Below are 19,200 nucleotides of genomic sequence, written 5' to 3' on the forward strand. Positions count from 1 at the left end.
TTATGTGATGAAACCTTCTTGAAAACATCCATCCATCATCAAATCTGCCAAAAACTCCCAGAAGTTTACACTATTTTGTTAAATTGAACTGGTCCTAAAATATTTTATTATTTATTTATATTTATTGGCATCCAGCTCCTTTGGACTCATATGCTTTCTGAATTTTCTCAGAGTCAATGGGGCTACTAGTTTTTCTAGGGTTTCTTTGTTTTAAACTGAAAACAGAGATGGGTATAATAAAAACCTTGTAGAATTGAGATGGATATAGCCATCTCTGGAAACATCCACTGAATTCTAGTGGGAGTAACAAGATATGACACTGGACTCTTCTCCAATTTCATAGTTGAGGAAGTAATACTGAGCACAAATACACCATCAAGAAAATTCTCAGCTAATTTATGCTTTCAGGAAATTTAACAACCCCCCCCCCTTGCCACCTAATATTGTTCACATTAAGGAAAGACATAAGATGCCAATGAGGAAATTAAATTCTTTTAAAAAAATTTTTTAGAAAATCGTATTGAACAATTTGGCCCGAGACAAATTTAAAACATCCCAATAATTTAAAACAGATTTAAAATTTTCAATTTAAAAGAAAAGGGGGAAAAGGTTAGGCCAGGCCAGCTTGCTGGAATAGGAAGGTCTTAAGAGCGCGGCGGAAAGTGCGCAGATCCGGGATCCTCTGTATCTCCAGGGGGAGCTCGTTCCAGATAGTGGGTGCCCCCACAGAGAAGGCCCTCCCCCTGGGGGCCGCCAGTCGACACTGTTTGGCCAACGGCACCCGGAGGAGCCCCTCTCTATGAGAGCGTACTGGCCGGTGGGAAGCTATTTGTGGTAGTAGGCGGTTCCGTAAGTAGCCAAGTCCTAAGCCATGGAGCGCTCTAAAGGTGGTAACCAAAACCTTGAAGCGCACCCGGAAGACCACCGGGAGCCAGTGCAGCTCACGCAGGAAAGGTGTTACAAGAGAGCGCCATGTCGCTCCCATAACCACCCGCGCGACCGCACTCTGCGCCAGTTGGAGCCTCGGGGTGCTCCTCAAGGGGAGCCCCATGTAGAGAGCGTTGCAATAGTCCAGGCGGGAAATGACGAGGGCATGAGTGACTGTGTGTAAGGAGTCCCAATCCAGAAAGGGACGCAACTGGCGAATCAGGCGAACCTGATGAAAAACCCTCCCGGTCACGGCCGTCAAATGCTCTTCTAAAGACAGCCGTGAATCCAGGAGGACGCCCAAGTTGCGAGCCCTCTCCGTGGGGGCCAGCGATTCGCCCCCAATAGTCAGCAATGGCGTCAACTGACTATATCGGGACGTCGGAAACCACAGCCACTTGGTCTTGGATGGGTTGAGCCTGAGCCTGTTTCTCCCCATCCAGATCTGCACAGCCTCCAGACACCGGGATATCATTTCAAGGGCATCGTTGGGGTGGTCTGGGGTGGAGATGTACAGCTGGGTGTCATCAGCGTACTGGTGGTACTTCACCCCGAAACCACGGATAATCTCGCCCAGCGGCTTTACATAAATGTTGAACAAGAGGGGCGAGAGGACTGACCCTTGTGGCACCCCACATATGAGGGGCCTCGGGGTCGACCTCTGCCCCCCTGCCAACACAGACTGCCACCGGTCGGAGAGAAAGGAGGAGAACCACCGCAATATGAGAAATTAGTCTATTACAGTGTATCGTATTTATTTAGAAGGATATAGCTGGGCTCCACGATTCATAAAATGATGAGTACATATCTGTTCTCCCATGTCCAAAGTGAATCTGAGTAATCTGAAGCAGGGGTCCCCAACCCTTCAGCCGTGGCCTGGTACTGGGCTGTGGTTTTTTGGGAACTGGGCTGCGCAAGCTGCAGACAAGCACATGAAGCTGGATTTGTGCAAGTGGCATATGTGCTCAAAACCATCCCTTCTCCCCTCCCCAACACTGGTCCACAGAGCCAGAAAGGCTGGGGATCGCTGATCTAAAGCATTCTGGAGATTAGAAAGAATGGTAAATTTACTATTTTACTTTCTGATAATTTTTTTAACTGTCAAGTAGCAACTTTGTGAAGAGGTTAGATAGGTTAACTCAATTTGTACATCATCCTGGGAGAAACTCTTCATAGTTTCCCACTTCCAGGAAAAGAAAAAGACTGAAGCCAGGAGGCACTGCTTCTCAATGCCATTGCTTCAGAACAGATTTATCACAGAATTCAGAGTAGCCTCTTTCTTGATGACTTTCAGAATGTTAAAGATGCAAAGTATTTCCTCGTCTGTTAAATGAACTTTATCATCTTTGCCACCTTTTATTGTTTAAAAGTTTTTACAGTTGGTATTTATATTGTCAAATTTTGATGGTTTTTATGATACATTTGGTTTACATTAAAAAAATGTTTTAATATCTTCAAATGGTGAATTTACAAGATTGTGGCTGGATTTAACAGGCAAGCATTCTAGAAGTGTTAAAGAGATGTTCTCAAATTTTTAAACGGATCTACTGACTCAGAAACATTGCTTGCCCCTGGCAATAAAAACTGAATAAATTAATCAATGATAAGCTTTCTGCTTTAAAGAATATGCTCATGCACACAAAAAGGGAGGACTTGAGCCTATACCTGCAGTGATTTCTGATCTTCTTCCAACTTCTTTAAATTTATCCCCATGTTGAAAAATAAGAAGTAGACATGAGTTCAAGCAGTTACTGCCTCAGAATTAGTGATTCTGAGAGGGCTGTTAGCGACAGTAGTTGAAGAAAGATGGGAACTGCTATTCGGTGCTCTAGGGAAGGGCCATGAGCTGGAAAAAGCTGTTGTAGGCAGAAGCTGGAAAAAGATTTAAATTATAACTTTTTGGGGCTTCTGCAAATACTTCAGTAACACAGAATTGATAGCACTCTACGGATTTTAGAGGTGCCTTGAAACGTCATCTCACCATGATATTGGATACCTCAACAATTCAATCTTCCTTTGAACAAAAAGCTTTCATGCGTCTAATTTTCACAAATATAGCAAGACTTTGCAAAAACCAAGGTGACTGATCACAAATGGACAGTTGGAATCATGAGGTAGGCCAGATCAGGAAACAGACAAGAATTACAGTAGTTACTTTATTGTTGGAATAAAAACCTGAAAGTCTGTTGATGATTCCTCCTACCCTCTCTTATACCAAAAAGACTCAAGGCAGAGTTATTTTCAGTTTCTTTCTCACACTTTCTCCTTTCCCAGGATTTCATCTCTTATTTTGCCTTAGCTGATCATCTATCCCTTCTTTAAGTTTATGTATACATTCCTCTGCACAGTAATAATATAATGCAGATCATTCTAAAACACCATTTTGGGATCTGAATGGCAATATGTCTGCAATACTGAAATACTTTTCTAATTTTAATTCAGAGAAAATAAAATGGTCTATTACCAATAGTTTATAAAATACTAAAACACAGCATACCTCATTGTCTAAAAAACTGCTTGGCAGATACTAGAGTTTGTCATAATACCTTATCTGATTTCCATTTAATAACCATAAAAAATGAAACGGGGAGCAACTAACAGACTGAAACTATTTTAAAGAGCCACTGGCACTGTGACTGCCTCTAGAATAATAAATCAATGCGAGTCTTCAAATTCAGCCAAAGTACAAGTCACAATATAAATTTTATTTTCCAAATAAAAATAACTGACTGCATTACGTGCATAAAGTTGCACAATGCAAAATTAAATCTCTGGCAGGTAAAACGAGAATCCTGCGCTCTTCCCATTGGCAGGATAAGGATAAAAAGCACTCCTCCCCCATCTGTCTTCTGCCAGCTTGCTTCTACTCCAATTTGTTTAAAATTCTTTAAGCCTGTTCAAAAGACACATAATTAAAGGTCTTATCTTTCTCTTTTCTCTGCCAAAAGTTACTAACAACTTCATGGCCAAGTTAAACTTTCTTGGACTTCACTCAGGTTTTTAAATCGTGAGTCAGAACGGATTAGTTTTGGCGAACATTTCCTCCATCTCCTAAATGAGTCAGAAGAAAAAGTAAAATAAAGAAATCCCAATTTATTTTCATCTAAAAAGTTACGTTCATCTACCCGTGTTTCCCCGAAAATAAGACCCTGTCTTATATTTTTTTGAACTCTGAAATAAGTGCTTGGCCTTATTGCCATGCACTCAAAAGCCCAATTGGGCTTATTATCAGGGGATGTCTTATTATGGGGGAAACAGGGTATGTGCTCCTGTTCAAATCCCTTTCTCTTCCCCTCCTACCCGCTTTCCCGCAGAATTCTGTGTTTCAACATTTAGAAGTGAAACCCTTTCTCTAAAGAACAAAATCAAGTCACGGCAGAGTGACGATTGCCATGCAGACAGCTGTCCTCCCACAGATGTGACGCCCTCTGCCTTATCCATGTAATCATTCAATCGCCAGCTGGGTCTTGTTTGATAGGGATCTGGAAAGCCTATTGAAATCCCCTTAGTGGCCTCAATGTTCTCAAGAGATAAAATTAAAAAAAAAAAAAAGCCTTGCCAGGCATTCTTTAGAAAGAGAAAAGCCCTTGTGATTGGGTCAGTGGCTGGTTCTGTTCTCCCAAACACTGAGGCTCCTTCATGCAATGCCTTCTGGGAAACATGCTTGCTTCTGCTGGAATTTTTCTGTAAAAGGCCAGCAATACGTGGCCATGTAGGAACCCCATGGACTAAAAAGATTTTTATTGTGGGCATAGAACTTGATTCTATAAGGAGCTGGATTATCAGGAGACTTTCCAGCTTCATTCAGTGTAGTAGACAATTGATTGGCCATTCATTGGAGACAATGTACATTTAAAGGCTTGGATACCAAGTGCGTATGGGACTTCCAAAGGACAGAGGCTGCTTTAATGCTCTCTAGAATAGTCTTCTCAGAATTTCTCTCCAGCTGTGTTGACTCACAACCCCCCATCATCCCTAGCTGTACTAAAGGGAAGGTGAAAGAAATATTAGTTAAATGCAGGTGAAGGTGCAGAGGCTGCTTTTCTCCTTTGATGCCATTCTAAAAATCCTACCGTACCCTTATAGTGCCACCTGAGATCCAATCTGCCAAAATAGTATTGAAAGATATTTGTTTAAATTACTTAAGCTTCCGTGAAAGTTTTTAAAAATTATCATGGAAACTGTGAAAAAGATAAATGTTTACATTGTCTGATACATTATTTTTAACAGACATGCATAACTATATGCTGATTAAGCAATTTCCTTGCTTAAGGCCACTTTTGTTAATTCTAGTTGCAAATTTTTATACCAGGGGTGTCAAACTTGCGGCCCGCAGGCCGAATGTGTCACGCCTTGGCCATGCCCACTCCCATTTTAGCAAAGGGGGGGAAAGTCACGATATGTCAGGTGACAATGTGATGACATGAGTTTGACACCCATTTTATACTCAAGTATTTTAGAAAAGTATTTCTAGCAATCGGGATGACATTTATGCTTTATCAATTAGTTCAGTTAAGATAATAATGAAATAGAAGTTTGCTGCCCTTATATAATATGTTACAAAAAGCACATTAGTGCACTTTACAGGTAGTCCTCGAGTTATAACCATTCATTTAACAAACATTTGAAGTTATGACGGGGCTGAAAGAAATGACGTTTGACCGTCGCAGTGTCCCTTGAGTCGCATAATTGCAATTCAGGTGCTTGGCAACCAGGTTTTTATTATGATTGCAGAGTCCCGAGTTCTGTGATCATGATTTACAACCTTCTCAGCTGGCTTCTGACAAGCAAAATCAATGGAGGAAGATGGATTTGCTTAACGCCCCATGATTTGTTTAATTACTACGGCAAAAAAAATAATAATCCAGTGGCGTCACTTGATGACTTACTTAATGATTGCATCACTTAGTGATGGAAGTTCCGGTCCCAGTTATGACTATAAATCAAGGACTACCTCTACATAATTCATGGATTCTTCAGGAGAAAGAAGTCAGGCATATCAGCTAGACAAGGATTGGTGAACCTTTCAGCTCAGCATGTGAAACATTTGTTAAATGTTTAACTTCACATTGCTGATATGTTCTCTCTCTCTCTCTCTCTCTCTCTCTCTCTCTCTCTCTCTCTCTCTCTCTCTCTCACACACACACACACACACACACACACACACACGAGAAGAGGCCGCAACTTAACCCCTAGCATCACTGATGTCATTCAAAATGTGCACAATCCTTTGAGATTTGTACAATTGCCCCTATGGATCTACTGCACGCCACTTTCATTCAGGTGGTGTTCTCTTTCTGTTGACAGGTCCTTGTGGCCTACCTGAAGCTGCTCTGGGTTGCACAAGGCCTTTGTTCTTGAAGTGGCTTTGAAGACTGCTTTTTCTTTTATGGCCTCCTCAGCCTCCAAAAACCACCCCAAAACACACCCTGTTCTCCTGAAATTTTGGGAGGGTTCAAATGCTGCCCCAGAAAAACATCCCATTCTCACATGCTCTCTGCAGCCTCTGAAAAACATGTAAAAGCATTCCCCATTCTCACATGTCCAATTCCTGTACAACTTTTGAGGCTCCAGTGCCCATGTGAGAGCATATCCCATTCTCTTGCAGCTTCCAAAAGTCACACGAGAAGAGGGCATGCTTAAAAAAAAAAACCAACTTGTTGGATGTTGGTGAATGTTGGTATGCCACCCGAAATATTGTAGCACGTTGTCTTGGACACATGTGTCATCACTGAACTAAACAGACACTGCCCGCTCCAAAAAAAAACTCACTACCCCAGCATCTAAACTAGCCTTGAAGTTTCTCCAGGAAATATATGCATCTTCCCTATTATTGTATTGGTCCCAAGTGACATTTTATTCTGACAGCATTTTAAATTACTTTCAATCAGCTCGCCTTATAAAGTAAATTAATGATTAAAGACATTTAACAAAATGTTTCCTCAACTCTGTTCTACCGAGTAGCTCTTTGAACATGAAAACACAACACAGTATATATGGGAAAGTCTCTCCAAATTTAATCTTTGCAACAATTCAGTGTGATGTGTTGGCCTGAGAGAATATGACTAGCCCAAAGTCACCACTGACCTCTGCAACTGAGTGGGCACTTGAACTATCTTTAATGCCTTCACTACTATACTACACTGGCGATCGGTACTGTATACATGACATTTAAAGTAAAACAGTACATTTATGGAGCCACGTTGAGAAAAGCTGTGGGACTTTCTTTTGGCAGTTACCAAAAGGAAGTCCCACAATCTTTTTATACTGGTAGGATATTTTGATCAATGAAGGGATCAGATATTGTAGGAAGAGAGCGGCATTAGTCTATGGTAGCCCAATATCAGAAGAAGGCTAGTAGCATCTTTCAAATTAACAAATTTTATTAAGAGGTATAAGCTTTTGTAAGCTATGGCTCTCTTCATTGGATGCAATATAATGAAAGGGTGATAATACACAAGCAATTTTTCACCCAATTGACCAGCAATACCCCTCTGACTCATTCCAATTTAAATCTGACATCAATCTAGCCACTCCATTGCATCTGATGAAGTGAGCTATAGCTCACAAATCTTGTGCTTCAACGAAATGAGAAAACCTTAGTCTGAAAATGTGCTACCATATCCCTGCTTATTGAAGGGATCAAGCTATAGAGGACTTATCCAATTTAATTAATAATGATTGCTTCAGCACTTTGGACTAACTTTGTTTAACCATGGTATGTTGAATAATATGTAATTAGGTACATTCACATTTTATAATAAACCAGGACAACACCCCTCCCAGATTATAGCTTGCCAATACGTCTTAATATCTTACATTGTAAGAGGACATGTCAATCATGATTAAAACATTCATCTATTTTCATCATTACCTGCTGTCTGCCTTTCCTCCAATGGGATTTCAGCTGTAAGATGACAACTATGTTTCTGACTAATGGTTTTCTTATGTATAGATATGCACACACCTCTACAAGAGAGTATGGATTTTAAAATATAAGAAAAGCAACCACAAAACTATGTAAAATAACATACAACAATCATTTGATTGTTGAAATGCAGGAATACTGGGTAGGAAACAGATTATTCTAGCTAGCTTGCTATTATCAATAGAAGAGAATATTTGTAGCTCAGGTTGAATTGTAAGGTCCCTTATACTCTCTAAGCTTGGTTCTTTTCTTACAGACATCTCATTACCAAACTAGGTAACATCATCAGTGCTAAAAGGGAGAGGAGTTTGCTCTTCTTTTATATACTAGTGGCTTGCCCTGTCAGTGTTGGTGGGAGTGGTCTTGGTGGTTCCTTGACTGGGCTGCTGTTTACTGTTAGCTTGCTTGTCTGAGTTAATAGTTCCTTGATAGAGGTATCATTATCATGTATGGTTATGCCAACCTAGATTGTGTAGGGATTATGGAAGATGTGATCCAACAAATCCAGAAGCACTAGACTGGAGAAACCTAGTCTATGTTAATAAGCAGTGACTTTGTTAACCTTCATATGCATACTTGGACATGCCAGAGTTGAGAGTGGAAACACACTCCATGCAATAGGTGCACATCTATAGATTTTCTGTATATAGTTGTCTGAATACATACACAAGCAAATTGTCAATTTGAGTGTTTCAAGCAAGTGCCTTCAAGAAAGATTAATGAACATCAGACCCCTGTTGGCAGCATGCCAGCTCAATAGTCTGAGAAAGAGCTAAAGTTATGGATTCCTTCCCATGTAATACTTTTTCTATTTAACTTATGACTGTCAAGTCACACCTGAAGAGCAACTCTGGGAAATCAAGTGGTAAAGTGGAAAAAAATTTCTAACAAACTATTTTAAGTATCTGCTGCCCTCCAGAGGAAAGAAATTTTTAAGATTCTAGAATGAACATTGTATCCACTTCACATAGTTTTACAGTTGTGTTTCACAAAAGTTTATGAGTTTTAAGATACAACAATATTTATTTTGACTTCAAAGGCAGAGACCTGAATTCCTCTTATCTTATGAATCTCACTAATATCCATGAACCTCTTATTTGGTCAAGGATGAAAGCAGGGATGTCTTATGTATGTGCCCTTCAAATTGTATGAAAGATTGGAATGCTTAGACTTTCTAGGGATTTTTCAGAATTTCTTAATGTTTTATATTTTACTTAGGCATCATTAACCAACTGGACTGCACTACTACTCACCATCAACTTCAAATCACTTACCAACTCCTTAAAAACCCAACCGTCCCTTTTAAAAAATGTTCCTCAGCTATGGAAATTAATAAATTTTATCTATTTAGTCTATACTTTGCTGCTTATTATTATTCCATGAAGTTACCCACAGATATATTCATTCAGAAGTACTTGGTGAAGGACATAATCAAAAGCAATTCTAGACAGCTAGTTTGCTTTACCTCTATAAAATATATTTAGATCCATCTTCAAGAGATGTTATAATAGTCACTAAAGCTAACGCAGCTTTCTACCAATTTACCCAAGATAAAAATCACTCAAGATGGCCTTTAATTAATTCAATTTTCCTTTGGTTTTATTTTAAAATGAGCAATACATTGGTTACTTTTTAACTGTTGAGGCCAATGCTGGTAGCAAGATCCACATTTTTGTTATATTATCATAAAGGTCACATACCTAAGATTTCTTGGGTACATGCTATCCTTACCTAATTATTTGGCAATTTTTATCTGCTGAGAATCCATTCTCATTCTCCCTCTTGAATAAGCAATGGTACAGACAAGGAAACTGAATTAGTCAGCAGGAACAGACTTCTGCACAAGCTCTTGATCCTTTTTAAGCTAACAGTTCAGCAGCTTCCATAGTCAGTCACTGTTATCACTGTTGGTCTTAATGATTTTTACAATATTTTTTTCAAAATATTTTAAACTTCACCAGAAAATCACCAGGGTAATTTTCACTGTGAACATCCATTTGATGCAACTCTCAGGTACAATAAACAAATTAACATAGAAAACTAATTGATGCCCCAAAGTATCTGCTCCATAAGATACTTACTTGACTGCTTCTGCTACATTGTTAGATGTATGGCCTGATAAAGCATCATGCAAATTACGGATAAAGTAATCTCTGTATTCTTCTGGAAGAGCCATGAACGTTCCACCCATCACAATGAATTCCACTTTGTCGATGCTGTGGCCCAGCTGCTTCAGCTGTAAAAATAAGATCAGTCTTTTGAACCATGCCAAAATCTACCATATATTTTTAAGTCTGATTATCAAAACGCTGTAAAATATTTCAGGTGAAGTTACTTCACAGCTTTGTATAAAACAAGCATTATAGTATTAGCAGTTTTATTTTAGATTCCTCATCAAGTGTCCTTCAACATCAAGCAACAAACTTATATTGAGCAATCCACTTAACTCATAAGCCCTCTTTCTTAATAGTCCTCCAAGTTTGGAATTCTCATCCCTGGAGTTCAACTAATGCCTATGTTATACCTCTCCTTAATCTCTGGCCATTAATGTTCTAGGACAGTGACGGCTAACCTTTTTGCCATCGCATGCCAGGAGGCGGGGGGAGGGCTGCGCACGCACATGCCCACGCGCATGCGTGCGCAACCCCCTCCCCCTCCCCCCCTGCTCCTGGTACATGATGGCCTGGTAGGCCCGTTTTTCTTTCTTACCTGGTTCCAGATCCTCTCTGTGTATCTGGGAAGGGCGAAAACAGCCTTTCCCACTCCCTCTCTAGGAGTCTCTAGGAGCCTCTCTAGGAGTCTATAGGAGCCTCTCTAGGAGTCTCTGGAGGCTGGGGACAGGAAAAACCATCACTTCCTGTCCCACCGGGAGTCGGGAAATGGGCCCTTTCAGCCTCCGTAGGGCCTCCAAGGGAGTGGGAAAGGCTGTTTTCGCCCTTCCCAGATACACAGAGAGGATCTGGAGCCAGGTAAGAAAGAAAAACGGGCCTTCTCCACCCCGCCCCCAGGCCCTCCAGAGGCAGGAAACAGCCTGTTTCCCTACTTCTGGTGGGCCCAGAAGGCCCGAAAATCAGTTGGCCGGCGCGCGCATGCGCCCCAGAGCTGAGCTGGCATGCCCACTAATATGGCTCCGTGTGCCACCTGTGGCACGCGTGCCATAGGTTCGCCATCACGGTTCTAGGATATTCCAGGAATATGGAAGGATAGGGTAGAATATTTAGAGTACTCTGGCTTTCCCTACACCAATGTTTTAATAAAAATCTATATTTATTCATTTATTCGGCCTGGCCTGAATAGGTTTTATGGGTTAGTTTTTAATTGTATAGCTTGGGGTTTTTTGTTTTTTTAAAATTTGATTTATATGCCGCCCTTCTCCGAAGACTCAGAGCGGCTTACAATGTGCTCAGCAATAGCCTTCATCCTTTTGTATATTTATACAAAGTCAGCTTATTGACCCCACAAACTGGGTCCTCATTTCACCTACCTTAGAAAGGATGGAAGGCTGAGTCAACCTTGAGCCTTGGCGAGATTCGAACCCTGCAGTAATTGCAGGCAGCTGGTCTTAATAAGCTTAATAACAGGGTGCCTTAAACCCCTGTACTACCAAGGCTCTTTTTAAATTGGGAGGCCGATTAATTTAATTTATTTTTAGTTATCTTAACTTTTATATTGTATGTTATTTTAATTTTCGGCTGTTCACCGCCCTGAGTCCCTTCGGGGAGAAGGGCGGTATATAAATTCAATAAATAATAAATAATAAAAATAATAATAATTTATTTTGAATAATATTTGGAAATTTGTAGAGCAGGGGTGTCAAACTGGTGTTGTCACGGCATTGTCACATGATGTATCATGACTTTTGCCCCCTTCGCTAAACTGGGAGTGGGCGTGACCAGCATATGATGCATCCGGGCCGAGGCCCACGAGTTTGACACCCCTATTGTAGAGGAAGACTACTTTCTCAACTTGTAAGAGAGTTGTTGGCAGGTGATAAATGACTTTTGGCTAAAAAAAATAAATGGTCTAACTCAGTATAACACAACTTTTTGAATGAAATAACATGGTGGAGAATGCTTAACATGTAGCATAAGAGCTCTGCAGGTCACCATTCAAGAAGTTGATGTTAATTTATGAAGTCCAAGCAATATAGGTCATATTAGTGAGATCTCTGTCCCTCTTGAATACATTGTAACCTTCTCAATGAATAACGTTTAGTGGAAGTTTTTAATCTAACCCTGATCTTTAGACAAAGAATTTGCTTCAGTAGCTAAAAGTAATTGTCAGGACTGCCATCCTGCTATAGCCATGCTTTGCCAAATGCCAGTCTGCCATAATCAATGGGGGGGAGGGAGCCGAAGGGGAGGTAGAAGAGAGGATGGGATAAAGGGGAATTGAAACTACTATTTGTGCCATGTGAGAGCCGCTGGCAGTTCCAAGTTCATGCAATGGAATGTGATGCCATCCAGCCTGCCAAGCCAGGGACTGTTACGAAACAATTTGTTTGAATGTAATTGGACAGTTAAAGATAACTAGGGGAAAGGTGGGGAAAAGGGAGAAGTTTCTTAAATGCTTTGGGCGCAAAACTTCAGATCCAGCTTTGCCTTACCGTAACCATTTGGCAATCAGCATATTTTCCTTTTGGTTCAGTTTTCATTTTTACTGATGCTTTTCCTATGTGAAACAATCTTTTGCCAATTGGTTAATCTCCATGAATGCTAAATTGGTTTTAATAAATAAGATCATGGACATAGTTGTAGACTAAGCTTCACATTTAGCTACAAAGAACTAGATTGCTTTATTTTTATCCCACCATCATCACATTTTTCCACCATAACAAATCCTTACTTGTTCAACTCGGTGTCTGGTCTGGAGATAAGGATCATATCTGGCACGTATGGCTCTCATAGATGTTGGCTAAAAGAAATCAAAATAATATTCCTTAGAAACAACTAGCAAGGTTGTTTTAAAGTGTCTATAATTGAAACTCCTCTCACTCCAGGGACAAATGATCAAGCTCAAATTATCTTATAGTACTCCAGATCAATTATGTAAGGACTTAGCTGTATGTAGAAACTTCTAATGCTGGGACAGGTGGAAGGAAAAAGAAGAGAACAACCATTAGCAAATTGGATGGACTCAGTCACAGTGTTGAATGGTACTCTGTGTAGACTTGAACTCTTAGGTTAAGGACAGATTGAGAAAATCTATGTCTTTGTTAAGAGTCGATACTGACTTGATCAAATCCAAATTCCTAACTGTACTGTACTGTCAAATTTTACTTTTGCTAGATCAGGAGTATATAGCTTTTAGTGGACTGAGGATCACTTAATCTTGCTAAAAAAATGATGCTCAGCATATAAAAAAAAGTTAACAGGTTCAGTATATAAATTAAAATTTATGTAATGTAAATATAAATGACATGCTGCAAACAAGATGACCATTCTTCTATTTAATAATTAATTCTATCACATTTGACACTTAAGTAGCAATGTCCAGAAAAGTTCTAGAAACCTCATCCTTGGCTTTGGAAAGTAGTATGTGTTGTATGTATCTGATTTGAGCTTAACAACTCTAAGAGCTGAATTTAATTTTAATATGATATGCAAATCAATTTCACAGATGCTGTCCAAATGGGATTTCATAAATAAATCTCCATCTAATAGAGTGATTATATAATAATTTTATACAATCTCCATTTTCAAAGCAATCCAAAGTACAGTATTGGGGGGAGGGTATGCTAGATGAATAGGTTAAGGAGTTAGGGGGAAAGGTATCTAACTCAATATAACACACTTTCTTAAAAGTTGCTTCTAGTTCATATATCAGACTTCAGCAAATAGCCAAATAGCCAGATTGAGTCAGCTATCAATTTAATAAAAAGCTAAGTCTCTTTTTAAAAACAGACCACTCTTAGTGGCTATGTTACTTGAAACCTATGGGAGATGTAATGGACCACTTTTGGAGACACAGTTTAGAAAAGTCTTAATATATTACTTCACAAATGTAATATATTTAACTTCTATCTTGAACTTCGGTCCTCCATATGCATTGTCCATTCTGGATGAGAATTAGGGGAGCTGAAATCCAACATACTCCAGGACAACATTGGGTTGAGGAAGCTGTTATATGAATCTAACAGTGTCAGTACAACAATGTAGAAGGTATACTTACCTGTACCCCCAACCATCTCTTCATTTCTAACTTAATTTCTAAAATATTATCTCAAGAATGACCATCTCACACTTGAGACTAATAATTACCAGATAGAAGTCCAGTTGTAAAATATTGAAAGAAAAAAAAATCCAAACCCATCAATATTCTATGAATGTAAAATAAACTGGTCCTCCCCTAATATTTCTGATATTCTGGTTTATAGTAAATTTATTGTTTTTTCCTGAAATAGGACCAACAGGTCCATGAGAGCAGTACCTCATATCCAGTGTAAGATTGTGTTGAATATTCAAAGTCAGAATCAGGCCCTCCAGGACAGTATCTGCATTTTTTCAAGAAAAAAAATGAATTCATAACTAGAGGTTAAGTATATTATTAAAAACAAGGGTTGGCAACCCATAAACTGTGTACATTTAAATGAATAGCAGATGTTTGAAGGGAAAGGAAATATTTCAATGAACTTTCAAAGTTATCCCTGTAGGAAGCAGGCTATTGGCCTAAATAGATCCAGCCCCTAGGATGCAGTGCAAGGAAAGGAATTCAATTTACAGTAGGATACTGATCAACTCCAAGACAGAAGAAAGAACTGAACCAGAGATCTTCCAGTTCAAAGAGTGGCTTGGGACCTCAGATGTACTAGAAAAACCAGTCCCAACATTGTTTCCTTAAAGGCTAAGTTGATAATGAGTGTTGCTAGAAAAATCTATGGCTGTATTATGCTACAGCATTATGTAGTTTCTTTCGCACTGGGCCAGTTAATTATTAGAAAAGCCATTGTTTAATATAATGTGCAAACCAAATCTATATGTAAATTGTTCCCTACTCCACAAATCATGGTTGAAGTCCTAGGCCCATATTATTTAAAAAAAAAAAACTTCCTGCAAAAATGCATCATCAGAGCATATTTATCAAAAAAAAAAAAAGCACTGAATTGCAGTTACTCAGTATTTTTATTTCCTAAAAGATGGCTGGAGTTCCTTCAAGTTTATAAATTGACATGAAAATAATGTTACATTTAGGCTACATCATCTTTTTAGAATACTCTTATTACACTATCAAATGCCAACTTCAGCCATTTGCCTGAAAAGTTTTGCACCTACCGGTATATCATAAAAAACAGGTACCATAATTATATAAAAATAACACATGTATGCAAGCCTCATTTTAGATGAGTCTAAAGAAAGGGCATAGCCTCTCTATTATTTTAAGAACAAGTTTACAATTATTAGGAATTTATTTTTAGATGAAGCTGAATATTTTAATGCATTCCTATATGTTTTGGCTAGGTATTTAAGATATTCTGACATGTTATTAGGCATACTCACACACATATGTTTCCTGTGAAATTAATATGTGGACATCTGTGTGGTTTGCACATTACTGCCACAACAGCAATCTGAAAGAAAGGAGTGTTGCAGAGAAGTTATTGAATATCTGGTCTTTTTGTATATAGCAAATACATCAATCCACAAGGAAGGAAGGGGTAAAACAACTGTTCTGTTCAGAACATCCTGAACCTATTCCCTAATCACTTTGTTAACTTTTCCTGAAAATCACCAAAGGAAGCTGTAACTACAATTTTACAAGCATTGTTTTTCAAAGTGTATCTATCACCTTAGACCAGGGGTGTCAAACTCAAGGCACGGGGGCTGGATGCTTAAATCTGGCCCACAGGGCCACTTTGGTCCAGGGCCACTCTGGAAACAGCAAAGGATCAGCCCACAGTGTCTCTGCCAATGAAAACAGAGCTTGGGAGGGCTGCGTGCAGCCCTCTAGAGCTCTGTTTTTGCTGGCAGAAGGTTGCAGGAGGCCATTGCAGCCGAAACAGAGCTCGGGAGTCCGTTTTCACTGGCAGAGAGCTTGGCCCACCACAGGAATGACATCAAGCTGACCACGCCCACCCTGGCCCTCCAAGGTCAATGACTCTGGGACTTTGTGCATGAAAAACAAATAAACAAAGACTTACCCCACTAGCAGTTCGAATGGGTTTTGCTTTCAACTTAGGAACCAGCACTTTGCGGTACTGAGGGGGAACAGCAGCAATGATGTCAACCAGGCGTGGCTGTGCTGAAAGGCCATACTTGGCAGCTGTCCTTGTTTTAATCCTGAAATTGAAAGCCATGCTACTTAGAGGCTATATAATAGGAAGAGGCAACCTGATGCTCTCCAGATGATTTGGATTTCAACTCACATCAGTTCACATCAATATTTAAACTTGCCTTGGCAAGAAATTGTTAATGCTATGGTCAATAATAACTGAAAAGCTTCAGGTTGTTTCTATTATATATGTCTTTCTTCAATACAATTACATTGGCGTATACTACAACAGGTACAAAAAAGGTTGCTACTAATAGGAGGGAAGAGCTCCAACCCTATATCCTTGCCTTTGGATGATGTCTTATGATTTTATTCTCTCTCTGATCCTATTCAATATCTACATAAAGCCACTGGGTGAGGCTATCGGCAAGGAGTTAGATATCAGTTATTGCACTTATTTAATCTTTGGGCTGGTCAAATGATGCTCTTAAGCTTCTATCTCAGCATTTTAGGTTCTGGATGGGGAGAAACAGACTTAAGCTCAACCGAGCAAGCCTGAGTGGCTAAGGATTTCGGGATTGCCTAGATCTGAAAGTCTATTATTGATTCTGGATGGGGTGGCATTGCTCTGTATGTGGGGGTTGTCTTTGAGGTTAACACAGAAGCTGTAGTCTTCTGAATGCAGAACTCAGAATGCAGTGGCACAAGTACTGATGTACATACCTTACTATATGCCTAAACACCTGGTACTCCACAAGCTGCTTTGGTTGTCAATGGATTTTTGGGTGCAGCTGAAGGTGTTGGTGGTCAACTAAAGAGCTGCTCATGACATAGAGGTCTGTAGAACAGCCTATCTCCAAATATCTTTTGCTATTCACTAAAATCTGATACACTAGCATTCGACCAGGGTCTCTCCAACCTAGTGTTGTTTGCTATAGTACGCTTTCTACAACCTCAAATACAAACCTTTTACAGAGCATTGACTTTTCCATAAAAAGTGGGGAAGACAGAAACAATAAAATGTTGAAGAGCAAAGAAGAAATAGATGACAACTCACTTGTTTAAGTTCACATCTTTGCCCTCGTCATGGGCGTCGATGAGTTGTTTGATGACATCAGCTATAGTCATCATCATGAGTTCTGCTCGGCTGATCTCTCCTAAAATAGAAGTAAAAAGTTATGAAAGAGTCTGTGCAAAAGTAATTTCTCACATACAAATGTAAACTGACATGTGCTCTCTCAGACGGAATAGCCTTTCTTTTCTCTCAAAGCCCAAAGCCTATTCACCTGAGTCACAGAACACAAGTGCCTTTAGTACTAATCAATGTGGCATCTGCAGTGCTCTCTTGAGGAAATGCTGCCTTCAGGTAATAGGGCAGAAGATAACTGTAGTACATATTTCAGAGGATGAAGTGAAAACTATTAGGTCTCCTTTAGTTAACTTTCCTCAAGGATGTTTGAAGACTCCAAGAAAGAAGGTAATAGAGAAAGAGTTCTTGGAGGAACTATATTTTTCCCTAAAAGTTTATTCTTTTCTAAGGAACACTTTTCTATTCACACAGAATAGACATAGACCGGGGGATATGGCAATTAAATAAGACATCTAGCTTATTGGAAAATCATACTCAAAAAGCATTTATTAATGTTTTATCAAACTGAACTGACATTGAGTGGGTACCATGGGGTTCAAACTTTGACTCTATACTTTTCAATCCTTTCAATAATGCTTTGGAGGAGAAGATGCAGGAAACTGAAAATAGCCTTGTATTTTAGAGAAGTGGACAAAAGTTACAGAATTAAGTTTAAAAGAGGTAAGTTCTTCCCTAAGGGGGAAAAATCAAATGCACAGATAGCAAAGGTGATATTTGTCCTACCAGGCCAAGAAACAGATTATAAACTAAACCAACAATGTAATTGGGCTGCAAAAGAATATAAATGCAATTTTAGGCAGCAACAACGTAACAGAAGTAAAATTTCCAAATGACAGAAAGTAGCCACTCCATTTTACTTTGATCAGATCCTACCATCAATACTGTGTTTGGGACACCACATAGTATGGATTAAGGCCAAGTGGAACAAATTAGAGAAAAGCAGCAAGAATGATCAGAAGATTAGAAATAAAGTAAGACGAGAGTCAGTTTAGTGTAATGGTTAAGGCAGTAGGCAGAAATCGGGAGACCATGAGTTCTAATCCTACTTTAGGCGCAAAGTCAGCTGAGTGACGTTGAGCCAATCACTCCCTTTCAGCTCTAAGAAGCAGGGAATGACAACCCAGTTTTGAAAATCCTGGCCTAAAAAACTGCAGGAACTTGTCCAGATCAGAAATCACATTGAAAGGGACACACACACACACAAATTACGAAGAGACAGAACGAACTGGGAAGTCTTGAGTAAAAGAAACCTCGAGCTTAACAGGATATACCAGCATTGTTAAACACCCGAAAGCAGATTCTCTACTGCCTCAGAGAGCAAGGATCAATGGGATCATAGATTTAAATTACGGGAGGGCAGATTGTGATTGAGTGTGGTGGTTTTCCCTTCAGTGGATGTGTTCGGGTGGAAAACAGACAGTTCTCTCCTTTGGATGCTTTAACCTGGATTCCTACACTGAAGAGAGGGAACCCTTCAAGTCTCTGAACACTCAACAAGCAATTTCATGATGAAATTACTCCTTTTTGTGCTAATGATGCCGACTCTGTAAACCACTTAGAGGGGGCTGTAAAGCGGTATATAAGTCTAGGTCAGAGGTCTTCAAACTTGGCGGCCTTAAGACTTGTGGACTTCAACTCCCAGAATTCTCCAGCCAGCATAGCTGGCTGGAGAATTCTGGGAGTTGAAGTCCACAAGTCTTAAAGCTGCCAAGTTGCTGGCTGGAGAATTCTGGCAGTTGAAGTCCACAAATCTTAAAGCTGCCAAGTTGCTGGCTGGAGAATTCTGGGAGTTGAAGTCCACAAGTCTTAAAGCCGCCAAGTTTGAAGACCTCTGGTCTAAGTGCTATTGCTATCATATTTAAAAGCCATCTCAGTCGCAACTTCCTATGGGTGTGAGACATGAGACTGTCCTATCTTGAGGCGTTCCAGCTGTAGGAGGACTACATTTCCCAGAATACCCAAATAGCGCGGCCCCACCCCCCGGTCC

At 39.7% G+C, this 19,200-nt stretch overlaps 1 protein-coding gene across 1 annotated transcript in view; it reads right to left on the reverse strand.

The window, feature by feature from the left end:
• The window catches only part of ELP3 (elongator acetyltransferase complex subunit 3), a 106,630-nt gene that overhangs the window by 87,036 nt on the left and 394 nt on the right, over positions 1 to 19,200 (reverse strand). The window contains exons 2-7 of the mRNA XM_034421250.3: positions 17,121 to 17,220; positions 15,993 to 16,131; positions 15,352 to 15,422; positions 14,285 to 14,348; positions 12,701 to 12,769; positions 9,937 to 10,091 (exon numbers count right to left, since the gene is read on the reverse strand). Of these exons, the coding sequence (XP_034277141.2) occupies positions 9,937 to 10,091; positions 12,701 to 12,769; positions 14,285 to 14,348; positions 15,352 to 15,422; positions 15,993 to 16,131; positions 17,121 to 17,220 (598 nt within the window). The remainder of the gene's footprint in view (positions 1 to 9,936; positions 10,092 to 12,700; positions 12,770 to 14,284; positions 14,349 to 15,351; positions 15,423 to 15,992; positions 16,132 to 17,120; positions 17,221 to 19,200) is intronic.

This window comes from Pantherophis guttatus, chromosome 1 (assembly GCF_059756535.1).
Source record: "Pantherophis guttatus breed Tessera chromosome 1, ASM5975653v1, whole genome shotgun sequence".
Taxonomy (NCBI): domain Eukaryota; kingdom Metazoa; phylum Chordata; class Lepidosauria; order Squamata; family Colubridae; genus Pantherophis; species Pantherophis guttatus.